Source organism: Aedes albopictus, chromosome 3 (assembly GCF_035046485.1).
Source record: "Aedes albopictus strain Foshan chromosome 3, AalbF5, whole genome shotgun sequence".
NCBI lineage: Eukaryota > Metazoa > Arthropoda > Insecta > Diptera > Culicidae > Aedes > Aedes albopictus.
Window position 1 is genome coordinate 112,082,235 of NC_085138.1, and position 18,372 is coordinate 112,100,606.

The 18,372-nt window shown below is 39.7% G+C and overlaps 1 protein-coding gene across 1 annotated transcript; it reads right to left on the minus strand.

Annotated features, from left to right (window-relative positions):
- Positions 1-750: 750 nt before the first annotated feature.
- LOC109423383 (transcription factor SPT20 homolog) lies at positions 751-17,806 on the minus strand. Its single transcript, XM_062856412.1, has 2 exons — positions 17,465-17,806; positions 751-17,403 (listed from the first exon to the last, which is right to left on the minus strand). The coding sequence occupies exons 1-2, from the start codon at positions 17,477-17,479 to the stop codon at positions 16,801-16,803; spliced, it is 618 nt and encodes a 205-aa protein (XP_062712396.1). The 5' UTR covers positions 17,480-17,806; the 3' UTR covers positions 751-16,800.
- Between the last annotated feature and the right edge of the window lie 566 nt (positions 17,807-18,372).

An 18,372-nucleotide genomic window follows, 5' to 3' on the forward strand; every position in this document is an offset into this window, starting at 1 on the left:
ATCCCTGTTTATTTACGATAACATCTGTGGGGGAGAGAGGAAAAAAACAACTTAATTTTGGGTAACTAATCAATTTGATATACTCATTTTAGGGTAAAATCGACCCAAAATAAGGTAGTTCGAATTTTCCGTGTAGGATATAAATAACCAAAAAAGCAGACACTTGAATGCGTACTTCCCATTTGCGTCAACAAGAGGCTGTCCATTTATTACGTAACGAAAATTTCACGTTTTTTGTAAAAAATTGTAAATTTTTTTTGTAAAATTTTTCATGGGAACATCCTAATATTTTTGTACGTTACGTTAGATTTCTCACAACCCCATATATTCAATTCTTCCCAGTGGTAGGTACACTGAAATAAATTTTGTTGTGGAAACTACCGATTCCATGGTAAAATTACTAACCGTACCTATGATTCTCAACCGACAACAATTTCCAGTTAATTCCACTAAAACACTGTCAACTTAACTAACAGTGCAGTTAACATTACCAATAATAATCTTAATTTAACAAATGAACATTGTATTTTTAACCATATTGTGTTGTAAAATGCGTGTCCAGGAAAAATTAACAATGTTTTGTTGTTGAGACGACTACTCTTTTAGTTGAATTTACTACAATGCATAGTAATCTCAAGCATATTTCAGTTACCTTAACAGATTTTGTTGTCGGTTGAGAATCATAGGTACGGTTAGTAATTTTACTATGGAATCGGTAGTTTCCACAACAAAATTTATTTCAGTGTACCAGTCGTTCAGTAATGCGAAAATGAGACAGATTTTTTTTATTGGGTCAATATTATACTTCCAATCAGATTTTTTTTTCTATTTTACCATTTTAATTTTATTAAATTTGGAATATGTCGATAAATTTATGAAGAAAAGGTTACATTTTATTTGTACACGATTTCGTTATTTTTGAAACATTTTGGTTTTTTATAGTGCATTTTATATTTTTCATGATCACAAAAACATTTTGCCGCACATTTTGGAACTTCTATCTCTCCTGTCAAAATTGTTCGTTATGTTCTAAATAAGTTCCAGGTGCAACATGTTTATAACAATCAGAATCAATGTTTTGGTTGATTTGGTTTGTAAACGGTTGTAACTAAGATTCGTTGAAACAATCAAATTATACTTCAGTTACAAATTGGTTTCGAAAGTTTCGACTAATGATGACGTTTGTTTTCATTTTGCTAGTTGTTATAAAACTGTTACACCTCAGTTTGGCATTGACAACAGGATTTTAATAGGTTTTAATTTGGTTTGTTTCATGAAAACTCAGTTGCAACATGTTTGCAACGATGATCATTTCCATTTTAGTTGCAGGTGCTACTTGGGGAAAGTATCCAAATGTACCATGCGACACATCACATCACGGCTTTTTTAATAACCTGAAGAACGGTTAACTAGAAAATAGGCTCATACCACATTAGAGACTACTGGTAGGGTTGCACAGCCAGCGTTTGATGCTTCGCCGGAACTACGAAAGTGAATAAAATCAATGCAAGCGATAAATATGTGTAAGAGAACAAAATCTTGACATATTAAACCCACATACAAACAGACGTCTCACTATACTCACTACGTTCTTGTTTTTAACGTTCAATAAAATATAACCTAGAATGTGCAGAATAAACTTAATCGAAGACCGCAAAGTGATCTGTGAATGTGTAAAAAGTTATATCTTAGCTTGTTAGTATCGTCTTGATATTGATCAGCTCCCAATGCTAGTGAAGGTACTCAAGCAGTCAACTGAGAAATCTGATATTATTCAGCTCTGCTTTTACGCTGAACACAACGTCGGAGTATGTGCCATCAATAAGTTTTAAGTCATTTCAATGATGACTTTGATAAAATGCTTGCTTTTCTTAAAAAATATCAGCATTCAGGAACATTTTGACTTACGTCGACGGAAAGATCGTGAGAACATATACGACGAGAAAGGCACTATCACCTCTAGGTGGATTAATTTGGGTTTTTTCATTTACCTCGGCTAAACGAATGTCTAGGCAAAAAATGACATTTAAAGGGTTTTCACCCTCGTTTTTGTTTCAGTGTATATGTAAGTGTGATGTATCACCTTTTCATAAAACTGTACTAGATATACTATCACTGCAATAAAAAAAAGTTTTATCATAACATCTATTGTATGAGTTTCCCGACACTATTTTGAAAATTGTTCGACCTCGGCTAAACGAATGTCTATCACGGTATGTAATTGGCATGTGCCAGATGCAGAATCTTTATCTGAACATCACTTTTGTACATCACAAGAATGCAATTTCGTAAACTTTGCATTTTTGGAGTCCCCGGTCAACCAACTGGGATCTCTTTACTGATTTGGTTGCGGCCAAATTTCATAGATACTCGCCATCCATTGACAATCCAAGTGATTTGAATGATGGTGTTGATACTACAACGGCCTTAATCATGGAAGCTTTTGAAGAAACTTGCTCTCTATGGTCTGTGAAGACCACAAGAGGAACCCCTTGGTGGAAATCTGATCTGGCGAAGCTTCCAGTTTCCAGTTTGAGTGAAGTCAGTCGGTTCAACAGAATCCTTTCGAAATCTAAGGATTTTCGAGTGAACGAACTTCGTTTGCCAAATGGCAATTTCACTTCCACTGATGAGGAAGTTCTAGAATGCTTATTCAGCACACACTCCCCCGGATGTGTGGATGTGGATATTATATCTTCGGATGAACCTGATGTCTTTTCTTGTAATTATGATTCTCTGGTTTCGGCTCGGGGTATTGTAACTATATGTCCTGGTGCAGATGAGATTTATCTTATTTTGCTTCAGAAAAGATTTGATTATTTCAAACATGTTTTGAAAAAAAAAACTTGTTTGCAGTTCTGGTACAAGGTATATTCCCAAATCTTGGCGGTATATTACTGTGAAGTTTATTCCGAAAGTGGGTCGTGCGTCGTATGAAGAAGCAAAGAGTCTCAGACCTATCAGCATGACCTCCTTTCTTCTGTAATGCATAGATTATAGAACGCATTAGAACATCCGTGATGTTCATCTGGCCAACGTGCCTCTTCATGTGAACCAACATGCCTATAAATCCGCACTGTGACTCTTTTACACAAGGATGTTTATGATATCGAGAAAGCATTCACTCAAAATCAATCTTGTTTGGGTATATTCTTAGATATCGAGGGTGCCTTTGACAACGTGCCTTTATGGCAACGATTGGAAGCCGCACGGCATCATGCTGCCCATAATCGCATAGTTGACGTAACCACCATTGACAATGTCATCACTCACAAGCTAATATCAAATGTGTATAATTGTGACCAGTTTTATTCAATAGAGCACAGGATCTAATCACAAGCTAGATATCAACGTGAAAAAAATCATCAATTTTTAATTAATCATTTTAAAGTTTTCAAAAGTGTGTTAAAAACTACAGTGGCGCTTACGTCAACTATGCGATTATGGGCAGCATGGCATATCTTCAATGATTTCCAGTTGGATTCACCAAATGCTCAAAAACCGACATCTCTACTCGATATTGCGTCAAGCAGCGATTAGATGCCCCCAAAAGAAAGTCTTGTCATAGCTTTTGTGGAATCTCGTAGCAGATACGCTCAACTCAATAATAGCAGTTTTCCTACTTATGGTTTTGCCGACAGCTATCTAACATTGTTAGTTGGTATGTGCATCAGCCAGCACCCTTTTCAACATGATGCAAAGCGCTTTTCAGGTAGTTGATGGTTGGTGTCGCCAATATGGCCTTTCGGTTAATACGAGTAAACATCTAATTGTTCTTTTTACGGAAAGGCGAAACCGTAATGGCGTTCGACCTTTACGTCTCTTTGATTCTGAAATCAATGTGACTGAACAGGTAAAGTACGTTGGAGTCATTCTTGATTCCTAGCTTTCCTGGACACCTCATGTTGAGTTCAGAATCAAGAAATCTTGTATGGCCTTCGGGCAATGCCGTCGAACCTTTGGTACAACTTAGGGTCTTAAACCCAAAAGTGATCTTACAATTGCTTGTAATTTTCCATATAGGACATTTTCCACGAAATTCCCTTCCCGGGAAGAGTGGACATCTGGTTATCTGGAGAAAAGTATTTCAGACGGCATCGTGTGATACACTGATGGCTCCCTTCTCGAAGGACGAGCAGGTGCTGGTGTTTATTCTCGTGAGCTAAGGCTGTATCAGTCTTATTCACTTGGTAGACATTGCACCGTTTTTCAGGCCGAAATCTTTGCTCTTATATGCGGAGTGCAATCAGCACTTCAGCAGCACGTAATGGGCAAAGTAATATACTTCTGTTCAGATAGCCAGGCTGCTATTAAAGCACTTGCTTCGGCCAACTCCAGGTCGAAGATAGTTATCGCTTGTCGAACTCAAATCGAGGAGCTGAATTCAGCAAACGCTGTTCACCTGGTATGGGTACCTGGCCATTCTTCCATTGCTGGAAATGAATTGGCTGATGAGTTAGCTCGCACTGGAGCATCACATGACTGCATTGGCCCTGAGCCAGCTATTCCGGTATCCAAGTGTTGGGTGAAGCTTCAGATTGACACCTGGGCTGCCACTCAGCACAAATAATACTGGAATAGTTTGGAGTCATGTCGTCAAACAAAATTGTATTGTACTGAACCATCTCTAGGGGTGGCAAAGTATCTAACAAATCTGTCAAAGCAGAATTGCAGCATGCTGGTCAAAGCATTGACTGGCCACTGCCGACTCAGTTATCACATGGCGAATATTCAGCATGCTGATTTATTTGCCTGTGATAGCTGTGAATCCGAATATGAAATTTCGTATCATTTAATATGTAACTATCCAGTTTTTGCGCAATTGCGTTTCCGAGTACTCGGGAAACTCTTATGAAACTGACTTCAGAAACCTGAATCTTCAGGACGTTCTGTTGTTCTTGACCCGCTGTGGTAAAGAGCTATAGGCTCTCTTTACGCTTTATGCGTTATCACAGTGCCCTTCTCAGGGCGCTGTTTGAACCCATTGTGGTACGCTTATGCGTTATTACAGTGTCCTTTTCAGGACGCTATGTGAACCCATTGTGGTACGCTTTTGCGAGTATGACGATCCTATTCCCTTACCTGACCTTTCCCATGTCCTATCCTTTTTCCTTCCCTTCTCCGTCAGGTAAATGATGAATAGGCTCGTGTTCATGGCGATGGCACAAATTTCCCGAATGGAGGAGAACGTGCCTCTAGAGCTGACCTACTGATACCTGATACCACTCTCGTGAGCTAGGGCTTCACCAGTCTTACGCATTTGGTAGATAGCCAGGCTTCTATTGAAGCACTTGCTTCGGCCAACTCTAAGTCAAAGTTAGTTATCGCTTGTTGAACTCAAATCGATGAGCTGAATTCAGCTAATGCTGTTTACCTTGTAGGGGCTGTTCATAAACCACGTAGACCAAATTTTGGCCATCTCAGACACCCCCCCCCCTCCCCCTCGTAGACTTTTGTCCATACAAAAATTTGAAAAACTTGTATGAAGCGTAGACTTTGGTCAGACCCCCCCCCCCTCCCCCCAAAAAGTCTACGTGGTTTATGAACGGGTCCGTATGGGTACCTGGCCATTCTTCCATCGCTGGAAATGAAATGGCTGATGAGTTAGCTGCACTGGAGCATCACATGACTTCATTGGCCCCGAGACAGCTATTCCGATATCGAAGTGGTGGGTTAAGCTTCAGATTGACACCTGGGCTGCAACTCAAGACAAACAATATTGCAATAGTTTGGAGTCAATCAAAATTGTATTGTTCTGAGCCACCTCCAGGGGTGGCGAAGTATCTAACAAATCTTGCTAAGCAGAATTGCAGCATGCTGGTCAAAGTATTGACTAGCCACTGCCGACTCAGCTATCATATGGCGAATATTTAACAAGCTGATTTATTTGTATGTGGTAGCTGTGAATCTGAATATGGAACTTCGTATCATTTGATGTGTAACTGTCCAGTTTTTGCGCAACTACGTTTCCGAGTACTCGGTCATTACATTAGGACGCTGTGTGAACCCGTTGTGGTACGCTTATGCGTGTCTGACGATCCTATTCTCTTACCTGTCCTTTTCGCTGTCCCATCCTTTTTTCCTTCTCCTCCCTCAGGTAATGTTCATGGCGATGGTACAAATTTCCCATATGGAGGAGAACGTTCCTCTGGAGCCGACCTGCTGATACCTGATGCTGAATACCCATTAAATTACGCCTTTACAACTAAGGCTTTAGGGGCCCTAAGTCCAGTCCTTTATAGCAGTGGTCAGTAGCAATTGAAGCAATTGGAGACTGTAAGCATCGTATTGGTTACCCTTTTCCTAAATTTCATCTTCCAACGAACATGACAACACTTAATCACACGGCTATTTGCGATGTGGAATTGTAAATGATCCAATTATCGTCTCATTTTCATCTGAATTGAAGTTAATTAGCGTCACCAACCATCGCCAGTTGCCTTTGGCATCCGGAGAGCCAATTAAATTCAAGCCCACGCAGTCAAAAGTTGAACTCCTTGGGCTCGCGTTGAGTAAATTATCAGCCAGCTAGATGTATACTATACCTACCAATTTTTGCTGCTATAAATCTTACTTGGGAAAAACCTTCAATAAATAGAACATTTTTCTATGTGCTTGTTAATGGTAGTTTGGAATGATAATAATCAAAATGGACGCGACAATGCGTAAACCCATTTCTTTACTATAAATAGTATCCATACTTAACAGAGTTAGATATTGCTGTTCATTATATTTTTACTTTTGCAATTAACCTTCCTACAGTCGCGACCAGCACCACGTTATGCTGAGTACATAAAGTGAGAATTTTTCAACATGTTGTACAAAATACAATAGCGTGATTACTCGAGCATTAAGATTGCATAATACCTGTGGATATCGTTTTGATTTGCCGGAGGATCGAGTTTAAACATTTTAATCATTCCATTCATTTGAACATGAATCAAGTGCAAACATTCCAGACAACCATACCCAACGAGCAGCCAGTCTTTTATCATGAAACAAGGAATGCAAAATATTCAACACCACTTCAACGGAGTTCGACGTTATTCGGATGAAAACCAGAACCCCAAACCATGACCCCTTTATTTTCCAATTCCAAGTCTCAGACCTACCACCAGCAGTCAGCAGTCTGTCAGCTTGTCAGTTATCTGTTCGTTGCCACTGTTGAGCTGGCTGCCACCGGTCGATGACGGGCCATTGCTCATCATCCTGCTGGCAATTGGAGGTAGGGGCACGTCGTCGTCAGTAGCATTGAGGCAAACATTGTAATCGTGCGTTGGGAGCTCTCGTGTGATGCGGTGCGATCAAATTTTCCTCACTTTCCGCTTTTATTTATGAGCTATCATAATCGCACAATCATGCGTTCGGTTCGCTTACATGAGGGGATGTGGGGTTAATTGCACCATGGTTGGGTGATATTTTGTCAAACGTAACGGACTAACAATAGCAGCTCAAGTAACATTTTGCTGACCAATTAGCCTTGTAGAAGTTTTGTAAACCTTTATAAAACCTTTTTCTTTCATTTTGGTTTTATGGTGGTTCTTGGAACCTCTTCTAGTCTATTTGACTATAAAATGTTACTCTGGTGGAGACGTTCGGTTGGTGCACACGGTTTAAATGCAAGTCCGGTAACAGCAGGAAATATGTAGATAGTTATCGGTCAGCAAGTTGATTTTACGCTGAAGAAGACAGTTAGCCCGTGTCGAAACATTGGGCAATTAATGTCTGTCATTTCTTTTTTTAATTCTTCGTATTCATTTGGAAGAAAAATTGTAATTCTAGTTGGTTAAGTGGCTTATTATGGAAAATTTAGATAAACGATGGTTTTTACATTTTACCCAAAAAAATTGAGATAAAAAACTATCGACTAATTATGTTATAGAGTACGGGCACCGGTTTTGGCCAGTCCAAGGAATTTTTTTTTATAAAACTAACCAATCATTCTATGAAAACTACCAATGTGTCAAATGAAAGGTTTCAATTTGTAGTTTGTATGAAAAATCCAGAAATCCGGCTCCATATTTTCCTCCATACTGGATCTGTTGTCAAAATCATTTGCAAAAATAGGTTGAATTTCATTTGAGCGCTCTACTTGGGAACAGAAAATTCAGCAATAATTGTACTATCCCACGCACGTTTAAATGACCAAGGCATCTGTATCCCAATTCAAGACGTCTCGATATTCAACCACTTTGTCAGCATAAAATTCGCCATACTTTTCTGTTTCCGAAAAAAACTAATTAGTTGTTTTCTCAATTATGCAAATATCTGCAGGCAATAATGAGCCGAAGATAACAGTATCAATTTCAGTGAGCAGTTTCAAGATGTCATGGCTTCCGGACTACCATTTAATTGTTCTGGGATTACACCTATTACGGATAATTAATCGCATTTGCAAAAACAACGTTGCCCCTGGGTGATATGCAATTGGTCAAACGCACACTAAAACCCATAAACATGGAGAGCTTCAAGCTACGCAGAAATTCATCGACAAATCGGTAGTGTGTTTATTTCTTGACAGTTGAACTAGTAAGGGACCGTTCATAAACCACGTAGACTTTTTGGGGGGAGGGGGGGTCAGGAAATGACTGAAAGAATGGCTGAAGAAATCGCTGAAATGCATAAATTGCCAGAGAAATAACCGAATGAATTTGCAAACAAATAGCCGATTGAAACTTCCTTAGAAATTCCAAAGAAACTTACAGATAACACTTGTTTACAAAATAAAACGAAAATAGTGAACTTCTGTCAACGACCAAAATTTTTGAAGTACAATTTATCACTGATTTCGAAACCGTGCTTCAAAATTTTTTAAGTAGAACAATTTTTGAGTAGTAGCTCAATATCGAGTTTTACAACTTTTTAAAATATAAAATTTACTAAAATTCAAATATCTTGCGTTTTGTTCAACCAATTTCACATCTTTTTCCATAAATTAAATGCTGAATACAATACCATTCGATCATCTGAATGCAGGTTTTGCGTCAGATTGATGTAATTCAAGATATTGGCGAGTGTTAGGGACGATCTCCTTAAATTTTAGCCAAATTTCCAAAAATATATGAAGAAATGTATTTTTTCAATAAAAAAAAAACATTCTAAAAATTCTTTCTCAACGTTTATTTGAACTATCATATGTAGGCGAGTTACAGTAAAAAATTCAGCTCAATCGGAGCATTCATTACGGAGAAGATGTGTAAAGTGAGCGACGTTGCTTAAAAATAGAACAAAAATCGATTTCAAATCATCAACTTTGTATGGAAAGTCGAAAAAATTTCCGCTCTACTGTAATTTTTTTTCTTCACGTTTTCGAACTCAGGGCATGATTCTACACCAAAAATGATTATCAGCTTACCTAGTTCAAAAATGCTGTAAACTAGTGTAATCATCTCAGAAATTTGCATAACAAACAAAGGAATTCACAAAAAAATGCTAAAGGCGAAACTGACATTTTCATTTTTGTTTTTTTTTAAATAGCGGAGAAATATTTTCAGAATTGACTTCCATATATAGACGGTTTCTGGAAAACTGATTTACATTTTCTACTTGGGAAAAAAAATCATGAGATGCCTTGATCCTTTTTCTAAATAGAGTATGGGTGCCCTTAGCAATCTCATGTTCCCAAATTCATCCTATTTGATAACGGCACCGATTAATTCCAGTCTTTTTGTTTTCGTGTGTACTGACTTCTAAAAAAATACAAAACTAAGCAACAAAACAAACACCGCGGTGCACCGTTTCATTCATTTGTTTTGAGTAGGATGAAAATTAGAGCCACATGCTTAATAAGGGAACCAATATCCTATGTATGGAAACAGATTTTGAAGATATTGCTCCGTTATGTAATTTGAAAAAAAAAAACAATGATCAAAAAATAAGGAAGTGCATCCAGGCTAGTCTTAAGCAACTTCCGAAGAAATTACCAAAGAAATTTCCAAACGGTTTCCCGAACGAGTAATAAAAAAGTATTTGCAAGAATTTGCAGATTCAGTTTCATAAGCAATTACAAAAGGAACAGACGAAGCAATTCTGTAGGGATTGAAGAATAATAATAAAAATATTTTTTTGAAGAATAATAATAAAAATGAAAATTTTGAAAAAAAAGTTGTCGAAAGAATTGTTATGAGGGTTTGCAAAAAATTTCCTGTTAAGTCATAAAAGAAATACTGAAGGAATTTACAAAGGAAACACCAAGGATGGGAACCATGATGGGAACACTCACTTGCAAAAAATACACTCACTTGATGCTGTCTCAGTTCAGAAGCACAAAAGCTATCAGAAACAGTGTATGGAGGATTTTTCTAAAAAAGACGCTACACCGTTAGTGAACGATCACTAACATGAGACAACGGACAACACATGAAGCACCCTGTGGTTCAGTGGAGAATTTTACGTTTGACGAAAAGTTTCCAACGACTGGAGCAGGAATCGACCCCACACTCCGAGGCTTACGAAACGGCTAGACAACTGACGCTGCTAGCCGCGCGGCCACGAAGTCCACTATATCTAAAAGTTTACTGTACAAAGTAAGGTTTTCACACCAAGTCGTGACAGAGCTATGAAAACGACTCTCCACGAAGTGAGTGTCTAAAATATGGGCCAAAGTCTACGGTCCATACAAATTTCTATAATTTTGTATGGACGAAAGTCTACGATGGGGGAGGGTGGGTGTAAGATGACCAAAATTGAGTCTACGTAGTTTAAGCACCGACGAACCGACGTGTCAGCTAGAACAAATAAATTCAAATTTGTTGTCCCCGACGCCATGATGAAAAATAGCCGAACACTACCGCCACCCCTACACTGAACGGAAACCTCGACGGAAACCCCCGCCCAAGATCGACTGAGAGGCGATACGATCACGCCCCTTAACGACATTCGGTCGGAAACCGTATGGTCCACCGACCGAATGATGTCATCTTAAAACCGGATGACAGTGATATGAAAATAGAATGTCGACCATATGGTCGAGCAACTTTGTTTTTTAGCGATTGATAACAATAATGACACCGCTATTCTTCTAAAAAATTATGTGCTTAGTGGCTAGGGTACCCTTGCGGGCACCCTTTTCCAAAAATATGACATGTCCAGGATAGGACATGCGACGCATTATCGTCAACGTCCCGGGTGTCACGATCAAGGAACTTGTTACGCTATCGATGAATAAATTTGGTGCATCTGTGTGGTCTTCGCTCTGCAACTAATATTCATTCACATAGCGTGCGTCGACTCATACGCGCATAAGATGATCGTCATCCGCTTTTCAGGATGATTGCCGTATGACTGATTCGTCATTCGAAAACACGATTTTGGTAATTTGGACTGGATGGTCGGACAAATCAGACGATTTCGGGATGGGGTTTTGGTTCAGTGTATAAGGGTTCGCGCACGCTAAGAAAATGTTACTCTAAAATGAGTAAGATTCACACAAAACTGAGCTAAACTGGAACAGCTCAAAAAATGAGTAAATTGCATTTCCAGCGATATCGCTGGCCCAAGTGCAAAAATCCAACTGGTTGAAGCCGTATAATATTCTTCGCATCATCAAGTATATTATACGGCTTAAACTGATGAGATTTTCGCACTTGGGCCAGCGCTATCGCTGGAGAAAAAATTTACTCAATTTTGAGTTGTCCCACTTTAGCTCGAAAATGAGTGAATTTTCTGACCGTGCGTTGTTTTGATAGCTTGATCCCGAACCCCCGTGTGTTCATATAGGAAGCGGTTCGCGTCTGCGCTGATTTGACAGAAGCGTTCGCTCGCTTTGCTGGTCGACCGTTAAATTTGGGGGGGACAGTTTTTAAACACCACTGTCACGTCGGTTCGTCGGTGGTTTAAGGACTGCGATTTTTTTGTCATGAATAATGCTTTTATGCATAATTTTAGGCAAATGAAAAAAAATCGATCATCGAATTTGATGCGGGAACACGCATTACTAAAATGGAATTTCATTGTACTCCATTTCAAGGGCGTTTCAGGTGGTTCCAGGGGCTACTAGGAGGCCCCAAAGACGCTTCAGGAGTCTTACTTACCGATCAGGCTAAGGCCGGGGTGACCTCTGCTGTACATAGTAGCCGTCTCCATTCCACTCGGTCCATGGCTGTTTGTCTCCAGTTTCGCACTCTGCGTAGGGTCCGCAGATCGTCCTCCACTTGGTCGACCCACCTAGCTCGATGCGCTCCACGTCTTCTCGTACCGGTCGGATGACTGTCGAGAACCATTTTAGTTGGGTTGCTATCCGACATCCTGATGACGCTTCACGACGGGGTTCCCAAGGGATTTCAGTGGGTCTCGGTAGGTCTCGTTAAAGAGAGCGTTGAAGAGGTATTAAAGGGAGCCTCAGGGGTTCCAGGTGATACATGGAGGTCTCAGGAGCATTTCAGGGGTTTCATGGGTGCTTCAGGGAGATCCCAAGAGATTTGGATGAAACGAGGTTAGTTCCAAGGGGTACGTGGAGGTCTCAGGATGTCTCACGGGCGCTTCAAGAGAGCCCCAAGAGGTTTCGGGAGGACGGGGTGGTTCCAGAGGGTTTTAGGGGGTACTTGGAAATCCATGGAGCATTCCAGGGGGTCTCAAAGGTAAGTTTCAGAGGGGTCTCATGGGGTTCATGGGGTCTCAGAGGGTTTAAGAAGGTTTAGGAATTCTCTGGGGCGTTTCAAGAAGTCTTAGGGGCACCTGGACGTCACAGGGGGTTTCAATGTGTCTCAGGGGGTTCAACGGGTTTCTGGAGGGGTTTCCAGGGTCTCAGGAGCATTTCATAAAATCTCAGGGGCATTTAAGAGGGCTTATTGGGGTACCAGAAGGCACCAGGGGCACCTCACTGATTTTCAGGGGTGGGGCATTTTAGGAGGTCTCAGAAGCGTTTTATGGGGTTCATGAGATCTCAGGGACGTTTCAGTGGGTCCCAATGGGGCTCAAAAGGTTCCAGGGTAGGGTTACCATCTGTCCTGATTTAGCAATTGGGCTAATTTAGGACTAATCCTGATTTTTTTACTAACTCTTGCGCATTATTCTTAACAAATTCGATGAGTTTTTTTTATATAAAAAAAACATTTGAAATGATCTGGTTTTTTATGATGTGGGTTTTTCTGCTGTGAAACATCTTTGAAAGGCTCCAGAAACCCCCTGAAAACGCATGAAAATACCCCTGAAATGCTATAAATTGCCTCTAAAACCTCTCAGAATGCAAGACTCCGACGACCCTACCAAACTTAGCTTTAAGTTAAAGTACACGTTAATTAAAAAAATATTAATAAAATAAAACGATCTATAAATGCCATTCAAATGTCAACGAAGCCTGTCTGAACGGTCTGGAGCTTACAGAAACCTCCTGAAAGTCTCAGATATCCCGCAAAACTCCCTAAAACGTCCTAAAATTTCTGAAGCTCTCTTGGAAGCCCGTGAACCCTCCTAAAACCGCTGGAAACACTATGAAACCCGTGGCAGATTCGGTTCAAAGTTATTTAAATAGAAGTATCGAGTGAAAAAGCAATATAGCAAATTCAGACATCTTTCATACTTCCTTTGAAAAAAAAGATCGTGGTGAATCTGAAAAATATATCTTTGTTGTTACATTTATTTTGAGAAAGTTCCGTCAAAAGTAGCTTAGAAGGCTTTACGATTTCCTTTTTTGAGCTTTCAAGTTCCAAAATACTTAAAAATGAAGCTGCTTAAGCTGCTTAGAAGGTTACAGAGCAATCTCTAACATACAACTGAATATCTAAAAAAAGATCAAAGAAACATTTGGAAAAGTTCATAGGAGAATCTTCATTAAGTACAAATCTTTTGTCGGCAAAGTTTCCCTACAGAATTTTCTTCCTGCATTAATTCGAAAAATCTTTCAAGATTCTTGTTTGAACTCATTTATGCATCGCTCCAGTAATTTCCCAGATATTCTTAGATATATTCCTTCATAATATCCACAACGCACATAAATTTATTTAGTGAATTATTTGCCAAGGCATTGCTCTAAAGTTAATTTCACAAAACATTCTGGGGATCCCTCCAAGCATTAATTATATACATCCTCATTCTTGTTTTCGATCGAATCCACTTTCGAACGAAAATCACACCACAATAAACACAAGTTTGTCAATTGAAAACTCGAAAACACATATTAATTCAACTTTTAAGACCAACAAAGAGTATGTTTTATACCAGGATATGTTTTACCAGCCATTTTTATCCGCATTTTTCAAAACGAGTTACCTTGTTCTAGCATTAAGGGGGCGATTTGATACTCAGCCGCTGGATGCCAGAACAGACGCTGCACAATGGTCCACGAAACAGATTTACGAAGAAAGATGCATTCAGCACCTTCAAATGATTTTTTTAGATTAATATGGTCTTCTTCAAAGTTGTTTCTACGAATAAGGCCCTCTTTTCAATATACATGGAAATCTGGGTGGTCCATATTTTCAAAGAAATTGGGAACCAAACCTTTTTATTTGCAAGAATAACTGTATACATTCTTCGGGAAAGTTTAGATCCATCAATTTTGAGCAAGTTTGCTGACGACACTTTTTATGTCGCTTTAAAATTGACCGATCTAGAGGTATTTTTTGAGTTAGCTTAGGGTTGTTCAAGAAAAACAGGTTTTCTGGTGTTAACTTTTTAGTTCCGATTTCTCATCAAAGCCGCACAAGAAACACTTGTAGAGCATTTGAAGACGCGTCGTTTCGTGCGCTGAGATGGTTTACCAGTTTTATTTTTCTGTTGCATGTTCGATTTTAACTTGTGAATATTCTCACAATTTTGATGTGCATTTAAAGGGTTCTTTCATTACTCAGGAGGAAATAGCCCTAGCAACCAAAGCGGTTGCATACTTCCAGGATATTTCTTGCGATAAATGACTGCAAGACAGGCAAACGGTTCCTAGCACGGACATCAAAATGCAGCCGTCTTGCATTAAAACCCGATTCGGGATGGACGATTAGGATTAGTTTTCCTAGACAAAACCAAGCTATGAACACAGCAACAAATGCTGTGAACTAAAAGGCAAAATGCCAACTAAAATACAATTCCAGGATGACTGATGGACCCAATTTCCATCTCGATAGCAGGGCACATTTATGTTTTGTATTATGCTGTGTCTATTTGTGATGTCTCTTATTTGTACATTTGTAAGGTTCTATGTGTTGTGATATGTTAATCCTTTATAATAATTAATTTCTTTTATTTTTGTGACAATGGTCTTTATCTCATTTGGTTCAATAGTTACAGGTGTTTTCCCTATAAAATCTTATTTTTTTGAAAAGATGTTATGACCGATTGGGGCAAACATAAAAAAATATCCGTTGGAGAGGTGTTATTTGTGTAACTCAAGTAAAAAATATAAAAAAAATGCGGGAAAAAGATATTTTTTATGTTTGCCCCAACATAACAGCTTTACAAAAAACTATGATTTTTTAAAGAAAAATACCTGTAGCTATTGAACCAAAAGAGATAACGACCATCTCAGCGCGAAACGACGCGTCTTCAAATTCTCTACAAGTGTTTCTTGGGCGACTTTGATGAAAAATCGGAACTGAAAAAGCTAACACCAGAAAACCGGTTTTCCTTGAACCACCCTAAGCTTATTCAGGAAAATATCTCTAGATCGGTCAATTTTAAAGCTACATAAAAAATGTCCTCAGCATACTTGCTCAAAATTGATAAATCTACTATTTTCCCGAAGAATGTATACAGTTATTCTTGCAAATAAAAAAGTTTGGTTTCCAATTTCTTTGAAAATATGGACCACCCTAATTTTCATGCACATAGGAAAGAGGGCTTTATTATTAGGGACAACTTTGTAGAAGACCATATTTGTCTTAAAACTCATTTGAAGGCGTTGAATGCATCTTTCCTCGTAAATCTGATTCGTGGACCACTGTGCGCTGTTTGAGCCGCACCTCCTTGGAGAACAGACGCTCAGGACAACAGTGCTCAGGTTGCACTACCAGCTAAGCACACAACTCTTAACTGGCGGTCTTTGCCATCGCTTAACCCGTGGATGAATGAGGTAGGAACTTCTGAGGAACAGAGCTATGTTGGACGCTCTCCTTGTCGACTAACTGCTTGCAACCATATTTACAGTAACCTCTGGAAAAATTCCAAGCAGCAAATGTTGATAACTTTCAAGAACTATCAGATTTTGAGTTTCGAGTTTTGACAAACATCCCACTTTTTTTTAACATTTACTTTCGACCCTGAAGTCTCAGTTGGAACGTGTTGCACAAAAAACAAGAAGAGATCTAAATAAAAATCGATAAATGAAAACTCTTCGCAGTGGGCTACGACGCATATGTGCGTTCCGAAGCGTTCTCCCCAATATGGAGAGAATGGGGCCACCGGAGTGTGTACGAATATGACGACACGCAGGCACCACCGATCGACCGACCAGCAGCGTGTTGATGGTGTGTATAATTTATTTGCACACTGAACTTGGTCTCATAAATATAAATTGTTGGTATGTACACAATGAATAAGACCGCGAATACAGCATAAGGAAAAAATGATGGCCCCTCCACGCCATCCATGAAATCGAGAAGCATGTTGCTGAATCCTGGCCCTTGGTTCTCCAGACCACCGCAGCCAGCTAGGAGCACTGTTGTAAGCAAGGAATGCGATTTGCGTTCCTTGGCGTGTGTATGGAGTGGAGAGAGTACTAGCGGCTGCTGCCTCCAAGTGGCGCCCAAGGAGCAGTTATTTGTGTTTGCATAAAGTAAGCGCGTCCAGCAGTAAACAGTTTCCGGAGTAATTCAATTTTCCGGCTTATAACGAGCCATTTATTTGACAAAGGACCCTAAAGATAGCGCACTAATGTCGGTGGTGGTTCACAGTCACGGCCGGATATTGCACGAACAAAGGCGGCAGCAGTCGCTGGTTGAAGTTCGCATCGGGACCTGGGTTTCGGATCTCCTCCTCGGAAATTAGCTTCCAGGCGCCACCCTGGCTTAGCTGGTAGATTTGCCGTGCCATGTAGATCGGGATTGCTTGTTGAATTTCGAATGCTGGATCATCTGCTTGTTTTTGGGCATGGTGATATTGATTGTCAGGTACTGGAACCGGGTAGGGGACAGCCTGATAGATAACTTTCCTGTTGGGATCCTGTTGGTACTCGGGTGCCCGCATATTTTGTTGATTGTTATAACGACTGACAGGATTATAATCGTTATAATTTCTTAGGGATTCTTGATTGTTTTGCGATTGATGCCTGTGTTGTACATTGTCGTTTACGTTCTGCTGAGATTGCTGAATGTAATAATACTGTTGTCTGCTTTCCGGACGATGGAGTTCTCGTTGATTTTCATGCCGGTTGAGGTACCGGTACGATTCAATGTATCGTTGATCCTGTTGACTGAAACTCTGCGACGATACGCCGCAAACGACAAAAGCGATGACAACGATCGCGCTCAGCACCTGAAACAGTAATTAATATCAAGTTGATCGACTGACATTGAACCCAATTACTGATACCCACCTTCATTGTGACCATCCAAGAGATGCGCTTTCAGCTGGTGATCACGATCAAGTGATACCATTGAACGTCCGAATGCACCAATTTTATACAATAAGTTTGTTTCAATTTCAGTTTCTTAAGGTGTGCTTCGCTTTCGTATGCTTTTTATGACGCTGTTCGTTTTTCGTCGACTTAAACGTTGACTAACGAACCGTGAAGCTGTTGTTGGGGTATCGCAGTTTATCAATGAACTTGTGCAAATTGTTTCACAAACGAAACGGATGGCAAAAATAGAATTGACTAATACCTATACTCGATTGGATGGTCTATTAACGGTTACACAAATGATCAGATGCTGGTACAAGTTATGTGACAAATAGCTTAATTCAACAAGGATTTGTGATTCCAAAGGATTATTGGCGTGGGATAGGACCCTCCATTTAGAAAAATCCATTTAGGAAAAGTCTGTTTAGATACCTCCATTAACCCTCCTTGTGAATAATAGGGAGCGAGCTGTTTCCAACGTGATGCAAAAGGAAGGTTAAGTGTAGTATGAAGAAGTGTACAATGTTAAGTACCTACATTAATTACTAAGCTACTCCCAATCTTAGGCCATGACTCAGGAAAGACTTTGACAGTTGACTTAAGCCGTTCATACCGTAATAAACGTTCAAAGAGATAACACGTATTTTACTAAAACATCAGAAGTGGGATACAACCATGTTCCTGAGGAGTCGCTCGCAGTCGGAAATTGAAATACTGGAGAATATCGGAAGAGGTCTTCCTTCTCAAGATATCAATAACAAGCCCGATGCGTTGAGCTCAGAATTACTGGAAGTTGTGAATCGAAATACCGTTCGAAGAGGAGATTCTAGAGCAGAAAGTCTGTGCTGTAATGGAGTAGAAAAACTGGATGAAGAAAAAAATCG